General features: G+C 50.9%; 1 protein-coding gene across 1 annotated transcript in view; it reads left to right on the top strand.

The window, feature by feature from the left end:
* PTPN21 (protein tyrosine phosphatase, non-receptor type 21) overlaps positions 1–11,210 on the top strand; it is a 78,007-nt gene that overhangs the window by 52,894 nt on the left and 13,903 nt on the right. The window contains exons 10-12 of the mRNA XM_010845236.1: positions 6,009–6,069; positions 6,680–6,764; positions 10,814–11,202. Of these exons, the coding sequence (XP_010843538.1) occupies positions 6,009–6,069; positions 6,680–6,764; positions 10,814–11,202 (535 nt within the window). The remainder of the gene's footprint in view (positions 1–6,008; positions 6,070–6,679; positions 6,765–10,813; positions 11,203–11,210) is intronic.

Below are 11,210 nucleotides of genomic sequence, written 5' to 3'. Positions count from 1 at the left end.
CCTTTCATTCCTGACGGAAGGACGGCTTATACCTTAGGGCCCGTTAAGGAGAGGCGCTCCCCGGTTCATGGGCCCCAGTGTGAAGGAGCAGCGGTGCGAAGAGAAATAGGCAGGCCCGGCTTGGGGCCGGGAAGGACGTCCGCTGGGGAGGACCATCCAGCAATTAATTAGCCCTGAGGCCCCGGGTTCCCTGCATCCCCGTTCCCTCCACCGTCCTTTCATATGAGATGAGTCCCGCTGCTTCAGCCGCCGGGGCCGCGGAAACCGCGAACCCCCAGGTGCAGCGGCCTCCTTCCCCGTGGCCGCTGCCACCTCTGCCTGCTGCGGGGCTCGGGGCTCCCGCACCTTTGTGTGAGGAGGGCGCTCCCTCGCGGCGGGCTCCGCTGCGCCGGGGTCCCGGGCGGTGGCATCTGGGGCTCCTCCGCACCGGGCTGTTACCGGCGTGGGTGGCAATGCTTTGTGTGTATACGTGTGTTCCGCTCAGAGCAGTACGTGTGCAGTCTTCTGGGCCACAGCCCTTTCGTAGATGTAAAGCCTTTCATAAGTTTAAGAGTATTCGTAATAATGAGCCATCATTCCCTCAGTTCACTCCCCCCCCTGCCCTGGAAATTGATGGAGAGTCAGTCATTTGAAATAAACCATAAGATAGAATCTTTTTCCAGTAGGCATCCCTGTTGGTTGGTGGTTAATACCTTTTTAAAAGAGTTTTTTGGCAAATCACCCCTTGGTAACAGTTTTAAAGTTCAGAAGGAAAATAAATAATTTATGTGTGTGTGTGGGGTAAATGACTCAGTCTTAGCTCATTTTTTAAAAATAATATTACTATTTATTCCCAAATATAAATAAAACCACATTTATATTAGATCCTCATTTGAATATGTTACATTTGTATAAGGAAAATGAGTATTTTTAAAATGAAATAATTATATGTAAAGGTCTGTTTTCTACATTTTGCTTTTAATTTCCATACGTGTTAAATCATGGAAGTCCATTTTCATGAACTATTGCTATGAAATAATTTACGATGGAAGATACCCTCTTCATTCTACAGGAAGTGAATGTAGCACTCGGTCCCCAGGTGAAGAGAAATGAATTCCTTTTTTTGGCTGTGCTTGGCCTTCGTTGCAGCACTTGGACTCAGTTGGCCTGTGACATGTGGGCTCTTAGTTCCCCGACCAGGGATTGAACTGGCCCTCCTGCATGCAGAGTCAGCCACTGGACCACCAGGGGAATCCCTCTCTTTGCTTTTTTAATTTATAGTGTGAGGATAATGTGAGTTTTATTTAGCATTTCTTTAGAGTTGGAATAGGAATTAAATGAGGTAGTGACAGTTTCTTAGGTCAAATGACTTCTCTCCCCTTCTCTGCCACCCCAAGCCCCAGACCCATTCATGCTATCATTGACCTGTTGAATTTGCATGAGAAGAATCAGAGGGAAAAGGAATCTTGAGAGGGTGCTTGGTGTGTGGGAGGCTCTTTCTCTCCTCTCTGGGGAGAGCGGGGGAAGGGGAGTCTAGTGTCCCCAAACCTGCAAAGCCGAGTGGCAGAAGTTTCCACAGACTTTCTCTAGAGGAGGAGGTTGAATTCCTGTCGCCAGTGGGCTCCTTGCTCAGCCTTGTCAGCATTGGCGAGTGTTCCTGCAGTTTAAGGCTACTGGCAAATATAGCAGCCAGTCTGTTCTGGAGACTTCTGTGATCAGGAGATGCACTGGCCCTGCCCGGAGGGAGCTGGGGCTGTCCCCCTTCTTGGCCTACTGCAGGGTTTTTGAAGACACCGTGAGAAGCCTGGAAGAAGAGAAAGCCCCTGTCCCATTAAAGGAAGATCACTGAGGTCAATATTTTCTGGGTATTTCCACTAGCCAACATATTTTTTGTGCATCAAAATCTCACTCCTCTATAGCTTGAAATATACAAGAAACAAAGCTCACAAAGCAAAAGTCAGCTCTTGGAAATTTACTGTCTTTATAGTTCAAGTGTAAGTTGTAAGTGAAAGTTAGTTGCACAATCATGTCCAACGCTGGGAGTCCATGAACTGCAGCCTGTCCTGCTCTTCTGTCCATGGAATTTTCCAGGCAAGAGTACTGGAGTGGGTTGCCATTTCCTTCTCCATGGGATCTTCCTGACTTGTGGATTGAACCTGGGTCTTCTGCATTACAGGTAGATTCTTTACCAACTGAGTCACTAGGGAAGCCCAAGTGAAAGTCGCTCAGTCATGTCCGACTCTTTGTGACCCCATGGTCTATACAGCCCATGGAATTCTCCAGGCCAGAATACTGGAGTGGGTAGCCATTCCCTTCTCCAGTGGATCTTCTTGACCCAGGGATTGAGCTGGGGTCTCCTGCATTGCAGGTGGATTCTTTACCAGCTGAGTCACAAGGGAAGCCCAAGAATACTGGAGTGGGTAGCCTTTCCTTTCTCCAGTGGATCTTCCTGACCCAGGGGTTGAGCCGGGGTCTCCTGCATTGCAGGCGGGTTCTTTCCCAGCTGAGCGTCAGGGAAGCCCAGATTGTAAGTGCTTAGCCGTAAGCATCCATTGCAGTCCTCACTCACTGTCTCCTTCACTTGTTCAGCACACATTTGGCAGCTTCCTTGTGTGCCAGGCACCAGTGGCACAATGGTGTGTCCTTTGCCTCGGTGGAGCCCATGTGTCTGTTGGGGTGGGGAGGGGGCGTCAGGTAATCAGCTATTAGGAGCGTGTGCTCAGGAATCTGACAGACCCGCCCGGTTCTGATGCCAGTTCTGCTTATTTGCCATGTGACCAGGAACAATTTACTTAATCTAAATATCCATTTCCTTATCTGTAAGGAAAGATACCACCAGCCTCCTCCTCAGGGTTGGTGTTTGGATTCCCCGAGGTAATCGTGTATAGCCTTTCGCACTGTTTCAATAAGTAATGTCATTTGTTTTACTTGGGCTAGCAACCTTTTCTTCTTGTGTCTTCTCCAATACACACATTCCAGTGATTTCCAGCCCCCCCGAAATCTTTAGCTGTCTCATTTTTAGAAGCACCCACCAGCATAGTAACTGCCCCTAAACACTACCAACTGTTCACCGTTCTCTCTTGTGTACTCAGTTTAGCTGGTCTCCTAGAAAACTGCTTTGACAAGGATTTTGGCAAGAAGAAAAAGGAGGTTAGAACATGTAGACCCGATGGAGAGGCTGCCTACGTCAGCTGGGCAGCAGGAAGACGTGCTGGTTTGTTTTTAGCAGAAGTGGCCTCTGCAGTGCCGCCTCCACCCTGGGGGCCGCCAGCAGGCGCCAGGATAGACCCCCGTGTGGGGTGCCGCCTCCACCCTGGGGGCTGCCAGCAGGCGCCAGGATAGACCCCCGTGTGGGGTGCCGCCTCCACCCTGGGGGCTGCCAGCAGGCGCCAGGATAGACCCCCATGCGGAGTGCCGCCTCTGCTCCGAAGCTCACATCCTTGGGCTTCGTGTTTAACAGACTTTGTTTTTGTGTCCGGCTGGGCAACTCTGGACACCTCGTTGGAAGATCCTATCAACGGCCATTTTCCTCATCTCTGTGTTTTGAATTTGTAGTCCTTTTAAGGTTTAGTCAATTTAGTGAGTCTCTGGACTAAATATAAACTTCAGAGGCCAACTAGGATGGCCTAAATCTAGCCCTGATGATGGAGAGTAAAGGAAAAGTAAACCTCGAGGCTGCAGAATGCAGTGTCTTCAAGTCCTGAATGCTAAATTGAAGAATGTATTAACGTGCAGTTAAGGATCGTCCCTGGTGGCCTGATGGTAAAGAATCCAGCCTGCCAATGCAGAAGGGCTTGGTCTCTGTCCCTGGAGGGCTGCAGTCCACGGGGCAAAGTGTCAGACACGACCCAGCAACTGAGCAACAGCAGTGTGCAGTTAAGGAGCGTTTTAAAAGAGAACTGACACGCACTAACACGTGTGCAATAGATGGTGGGAATCCGCTGTGACTCAGGAACTCAGACCGGGGTTTGATCATGATGCAATTGGGTTTGATCATGATGACAACTGTGACCTCTGTGACAACTAGAGGGGTGGGAGGGGGAGGGAGGCTCGAGCAAGGGGACGTGTATATACCTGTGTCTGATCCATGTTGATGTATGGTGGAAACCATCACAATATTGTAATTACCTTTCAATTAAAAATAAGAGGGGAAAAAAGGCTCAGATACACCCTCCTGACTTTACTAATGTTTTACCAACTGATGTGGGTATTTTTGCAATCTAATGGAATTGACATCCATTTTATTTTTGTTGCATAATAATTACTGGCAGAATGGGAGCATCCTTTGGAATAGAGACATCTATTCTTCATCAACAATCTTAATTCGTTCCAATGATAATAAAAGGAAGTTACTTTTAAAAATGTTTAATCAAAAAAAGTCAACTCATAAAAGCAGTTGCAGCTACTTGATAGTTCTATTAGGAGTAATTTTCTTTTACCTCAAAAATCTTGGAGAAGGCAATGGCACCCTACTCCAGTACTCTTGCCTGGAAAATCCCATGGACAGAGGAGCCTGGTAGGCTGCAGTCCATGGGGTCGCTAAGAGTCGGGCATGACTGACTGACTTCACTTTCACTTTTCACTTTCATGCACTGGAGAAGGCAATGGCAACCCACTCCAGTGTTCTTGCCTGGAGAATCCCAGGGATGGGGGAGCCTGGTGGGCTGCCGTCTATGGGGTTGCACAGAGTCGGACACGACTGAAGCGACTTAGCAGCAAAAATCATATAAAAATTAGCTAATATTAAGGGATTTAATAGAAGAAATTAGTTACAGTGCTGAAAATAATTTTTGAGACGAGACTTGAGGCTTGAGATGGTAAATTTACTGATTAAATGGAATTCATGTTCATTTTGTGATTACGGATTTTCTAATAATTAGTCCTTAGGAACACTATAACCAAGGATGACATTTTTTGTAATCTGTTATTACATGTCACATAAGCTTATGGGCCAGGAATAGATGCTCAAAGGTTTTTCAAAAAGAGCTTTGACAAAATTGCATCATGATCCAAACCCAAGAATCCTACGTGTATAGGTTCCTAGATCTTACTTGCAATAAAACTGACCACACACAAGAACAATAACAAAAATGCCTGCCTTTATCTTTAAAAGATAGATTCTGACAAAAGGAATTTTCTTTTTCTTATTTGTGACCTATGTTTATTCAAAGATGGAGCTTGCTCTGAAAAGCTTAAAATCTCAAATTATCTGATAAATGTTAGCCAGGACTCCTGAATACTTTTCATTTCTTTTTTAAAAGTACACTTAGAACCAGAGAGAAGTTTCTTGCAAAGGAAAGTAAATGGAGTTACCACCAGCCCACTGAACCAACGTTCCTACTCTTTTGCTCTCCCTACCTTAGTTTCTTAGAGGAAATATATATTCTTATGGAGCAGGGCATGGCAACCCACTCCAGTATTCTTGCCTGGAGAATCCCATCGATGGAGAAGCCTGGTGGGCGACGGTCCAGGGAGTCACAAAGAGTCGGACACAACTGAGCAGCTAACACACATACTCCTAAGTTTCCCAAGTTCCCAGCTTGTCTCTTGATCATGTGTGTGGTCTGCGGCTCACAGGCTCTCCATCAAAGGCACTCCATTGTTTCTGGCTGTGAGGCTGGCAGCTGGCGGTCTGTCCTGAGCGCTGAGAACGGAGGTGGTCAGCGCTGAGCCCAGCCAGCAGGAGAAGCGCGTTTGCGCCGTCTCTTCCCTGGGGTTGAGTCTGTGGCCCTTTGGCCTGGCGCCCCCTCCGCTCTGCTGCTGGTCGCTCCGGAGGGCCTGCCTGCATGGACTGGGGACAGCTCTTCCTGCCTGGCCCTGGGCTCGGCCAGGCGACCGACGGCTGCTCCGCGAGGCTCGGACCCTGGAGTGCAGCCGGGAGACCACCTGCCTTTTTTCTGATTGATGACTGGATGAGTTTGTCGCTTGGGAAGATTTATCCTTTACTTTCTTATTAGCATGTCTGGGAAGAGTGTGTGCATATGAGCACGTGTATATGTGTTTCTCAAAGACATGTCTTATTTTTACAGGCAAACTCAGACCGTCATAGTGAACCCAGTTAGGAGGAGGTCTTCTTCGAGGATGTCTCTGGTAAGAAAGAAGGAAAATTACAATTGCCTTTTTTTGTTTTAGTGCCGTCGCTTTCCTTAATAAAATACGCTTTTAGCAGTGTTCGTTTTTAGTTCGAACTGTTAAAGTATGCTGACATTTGACCAAAGAAATGGTGATTTTCTACAACTTAAGCCTAATATTTATATATGTAACATTTATTGTGTTATATATTTTAAAATATTAGGTCCAACCTAATACTAAAGATATTGACTATTAGCCAAGAGTAATCAGAAGTTAGTAGATATTTAAAATACTAGATGGTTTAGCTAATAAGATTAAAGATAGTACATATAAGTTTTTTCTAATTGATTGTTTATATAAGAATTCAGGAAATCTGTGTCTGTTCCTGCTTTCTTGTGCTGTCTGCTGCCTGATAACAGAGCATAGCGCTTAGCATTGCCTTTCTGGAAAACCCTGCAAAGGATAGATAGGGTAAGAGCTATAGGGTCTTGATATTTATTTTTCATATATGATACGTCAGGCTCCTTCAGAAGTTTCTCAGTGAAAAGAAAGAAGCCAGAAAAGAACTGTTTACACATGTTCCATAGACGATGTGTTTTAACCCTGTTTCCAACTTTCCGATTCTTAGCCCAAGCCGCAACCCTATGCCATGGCCGCCCCACCCCAGCTGCACTATAACGGACATTACACAGAACCGTACACCTCTTCCCTAGGTAAAGTACACCATTTCTGAAATGCCTTACAAAATTACTATAATTTGAATAAATCATGAAGGCTTGGAGACCTTGAAGCCAGGATAGTTTTTTGCCTGAAGTTATTACACAAATAACTTAAAAATTTAACTTCACAGAATTATTGTCACCATGATAGCCAACCTGTATTCATTAGAGTCAGTTTTTTGGGGGATATGGGTAGCAAACATGTAGTATCAGATTCTGATGCTCAGATCTGATCCTGAATTTGGCCCATGGGCACTCCTTCAAACTGGCTCCCAAGTCCTGTTAACATGTGCCCCATGGTCTCTGAGCGCTTCTGTGATTTCTGGCCCGGGAGGTCCCAGGCTTGTTCTGTGTTTTTTCCTGCCTGAGACCTTCCCATTGTAAACGATTATTTTCCTCTATTTATGTTTATCTTTCAAATGATGGGCATATTGAGTTATGTGAAGACAGGGCCTCTGAAGCTGTATCTCCAGCATTCATTTTACAAGCATTATTACTTTACTCTGTCCACAAGGCTCTGCTGTAAAGGCGGGGAGATGGATGCAGAGAGGTAATTCCACATCTTAAGAAGCTTAGATGTGGAAGCTAATAGAGGAGGATAACACAAGCACACAGATGACTTAGGTACAAAGGGAACAGGCATGTTGTGACGAGCGTGAGCTGGGCAGTCTGAGAAAGGCTTCCTGGAAAGAGGGGTGACTTCGAAAGGCAGGAGTGGCGAGCTCCCGGGTGGGGCCGCTGCCCCTGCTTTTGTGCGGGGGGTGACTGCGCCGGCACAGACGGCGAAGCGGGTGCTTGGACTCAGGCCCGCAGGGGACTGGAGGGCGGCGTGAGGGACCAGGAGGCGGGCGGTGGCACGCTGTTGGCGCTGCGCCTTGTGTGTTGGGTGAGGTTCTCCGGGCGCGGGGTGGAGGGGCAGGGGGACGGATTCGACTGTGGAGTCCCAGAGTGTGCGCCTCGGGGGTTGCTTTTACCTTCCTCACTGGCTTCTCCTCCTCCCACTCTGCCCTCCTGTGGCTTTGACACCCGCCCCCCACCCCCGAAAAATCTCTCTTTTCTTCAGTGTGTTTCCTCCCCGGTCCTCTCTTTTCCTCTCTCTGCGAGCCTCCTAATGTCTTCCTCTCCCTCCAGACTGCAGTGTGAACTGTCTCTTCTTTCATTTTCTCCCCACTTCTGAGAGCGCTACTGTGTGCCCCTTCTGCTTACTGGTTCCCCTTCCCCTCCTGTCTGTGCTGCTCCGCCAAGCTGCCCTCGCGCAGGTCCCACGCACCCTCCTTCCCATCGGACCCCAGCGTTCCAGCCTCTTCCGCACGCTGGATGCTCTCCGCTCCTGCCCCCTTGGTGCTCCCTGTCCCGGAGGTCTGCCGAGGGCCCGCTCCCTCCACAGGCATCCGGTTGATCTCCTCTCATCCGCAGTTGGGGTCTCAGCAAGGAGGAGGACTGTCTGCGTTCCCCAGCCCACCTTTATTCCTGAGCTGTGGCCCCACGTGTCCCCTGTCCAACGGCCTGGGGGCCATTCAGGGGGCCAGCAGGACCGCGGGCTGAGTGGGAGCACTCGTAACATTATCTGCTGCCGCCACTTGCTGCAGTGGCATCCTGGAATTGAGCTCATCACCCTGCTCTATAAGGCCCTTTGCCAGGTTCCGTACTCCTTTATGGTGAAGTCACCCACTGGTTCCTGGGATTCCAAACTGTTTATAATGTTTCTTTTCTTTTTTTGCCTTCAGTACCCAGACAGTTGCAAGTCCTCTTGCCTCTGATTAACTTCATGGAGCATCTGTTCCGTATCTCCTCCTCCCTATCCCTCTGCTCCTGCCAATGCAGTCTTTTTTTTTTTTTTTGAGACCTCTCGTGAGTCGCTGCGTCACAGGCGCTGACGTCCTCAGTTCCCACCCTCCGCGGTTCATCTGACACTCAGTGGCCGGGCTCATCCCATTTCCCTGACCATCGTCCGTGTCTAGTGTTCAGCATCCTCTGAGATGCCCCTCTGTGCTCCTGTTCCAGGTCTCACCTCCTGCGCCCGCTCTGAGCTCCTCCCGCCGCTCCATGTCTGCCAAGTCTCCCGGCTGCCCGCCCCGCTCTGTCACCCTTGGCGCCCTTTCCCTGCCTACCCCTGCCCACGCGCTTCCGCCGGATGGCCTGTGCTGTGCTCGGGCACAGACTCAAACTCCCATGGCTTCTGCGGGAAAGCACACTCCTCCTTGGGTTACCCGCCCCCCTGCCCTGGCAGGAGGGCTCTGGGCCAGAGCCCCTTCCCTCTGGAAGGTTGGCCAGGGTGGCTGGAGGAGGAGGCAGGGGACTCTGTATCCTCTGCTCACATTCCCTTGACTGTGATTCCACAGGGAGGAGGGTACCCCGAGAGCAGTCAGAGCCAGGGGGCCCGACTGCTGGTGAAACTGCAACTGCCCGCTCTCCAGGTCCCGAGTGCTGTGTGTCCTGGAGGTGTCCCTGACCCCATCGCTCAGCCCCAGCCGGAAGCGCTCCTTCCCTCCCCCAGCTCCTGTGACACTGGGCTCCTTCACTCGCTACACTTCCCTCCTTCAGTTGCAACACTTCCTTGGGTTCCCGTGATTTTTGTGCTTACCTTTCCCTTTTTCTTTGGATCCTAATCATTCCCTACACCCTCCCCGCCCCGACTGCCCTGTTAGTTCTTAGCAGAGTCTTCTACACATCCGACTCATCATTGGATGGTTTGGGGGTGCGCAGAGCAGGACCAGCAGGTATCATGCTGGTCTAGGCGGGCGGGGGTGAGGCTGAGCGAGCGCTGGCAGCTGTGAGGAAAGGGGGCTCCACAGATGCAGACCTCGGGGTGCTCGCAAGACGGGAGAAGCTCGGTGCGATCGCAGGGAGAGCACGAGCTGCCTCTGAGGCCCTTGTCTCCATGGCTGTGTGTGCCGCCGGAATAGAAGCCACGCCTGAGACGCTGGCCTACTGTTCCCTTGGACAAAACCGTCATGAGGCTTTTGAGTCAGAAAAAGAATGTTTTTATCAGTGGCAACTATTCTCTGGTGTTCTTTCCATTGACGTGTTAGAAGTCACCCTGGGTAGTTTTCAGGTGAACTGCAGGCTGGACTGAAGAAGCAGGCCTCCTTCCAGCCCAAGCAGGCGCACACGCAGCGTCCGTGGACACGTGAGGCGCTCACTGTGACCCGTCTTACTCGGGCAGGGGCGGCTGTCTTTGCGGGGGTCTCCTTGGCTTCCCGCCCCTGCTGAGGTGTGCAGCTACCGGTGACACTCGAGGACCTCGTGAGGCTTAGATCCTGCTGAACTCCTTGCCCTGTTATCTTCATTCTGGAGGAATCTACACAGTCCGCCTTGAGTTTCAATTCAGGAAATGTTTACAGACAGCCGGTGCTTGAACTCGCTCAGCATCAGCAGGGCCACACACCTAGGGGTATTTCTGCTCTTAGCTCCCCAGATTTCTGGAAAGCCTGCTTTGTCTCTAGTAAAACAGTTTCACCAGCAGTCGGGCCCCCTGGCTCTGACTGCTCTCGGGGTACCCTCCTCCCTGTGGAATCACAGTCAAGGGAATGTGAGCAGAGGATACAGAGGATACAGAGTCCCCTGCCTCCTCCTCCAGCCACCCTGGCCAACCTTCCAGAGGGAAGGGGCTCTGGCCCAGAGCCCTCCTGCCAGGGCAGGGGGGCGGGTAACCCAAGGAGGAGTGTGCTTTCCCGCAGAAGCCATGGGAGTTTGAGTCTGTGCCCGAGCACAGCACAGCCCATTTTGTGGTGGTGTGGTTGTACTCTTAATGCTGAGCGTTGATTTGGCTGTTCTTTACTGGGTGTGAGGTCCTGAATCCCACTCTTGGAGCAGGCAGAACCACCCCATTCTGGAGGTGAGGAGGCGAGGCGCCCAGAAACCGCGCGTCCAGGGTCCGGCGGTGTGAGTAGAGCCGCCGGGTCCCTTCAGCCTGGAGTTTCATAAATGTCATCAGCATTCGGGCCATCTCAGTGTTTGTCTTGAGTAATTGGTTCAGTTCAGTACATTCAGAAAAAAGCCTCATTATAAAATGCACGCTGTCTTGCCCCGCCCGCCCCCAGATAACCTCTTCGTGACCAACCAGAACGGCTTCTACGGTCACTCTCAGACCAGCCTGGATCGCGCGCAGGTGGAGCTCGGCGGGCGCGTCCGCAACGGCAGCGTGTACAGCGCGCACAGCACCAGCTCCTTGAATAGCCCGCAGCCCTACCTGCAGCCCTCGCCCGGGTCCTCGAACCCCAGCATCACGGGCAGCGACGTCCTGAGGCCCGACTACGTGCCCTCGCACCGGCACAGCGCCCTGATCCCGCCGTCCTACCGCCCGACCCCGGACTACGAGACGGTCATGAAGCAGCTGCAGCGCGGCCTGGCGCCGGCCGAGCGGCAGAGCCGCTCTCTGCGGAACCTCAGCCTGGTGTACAGCCAGCCCGAGATCCGCGAGCACGCGCGCCCGGGATC

The sequence above is a fragment of the Bison bison genome, unplaced genomic scaffold (assembly GCF_000754665.1).
Source record: "Bison bison bison isolate TAMUID 2011002044 unplaced genomic scaffold, Bison_UMD1.0 scf7180017864213, whole genome shotgun sequence".
NCBI lineage: Eukaryota > Metazoa > Chordata > Mammalia > Artiodactyla > Bovidae > Bison > Bison bison.
Note: the sequence above shows the minus strand (reverse complement) of the source record. Positions and strands in the feature narration are given on the sequence as shown.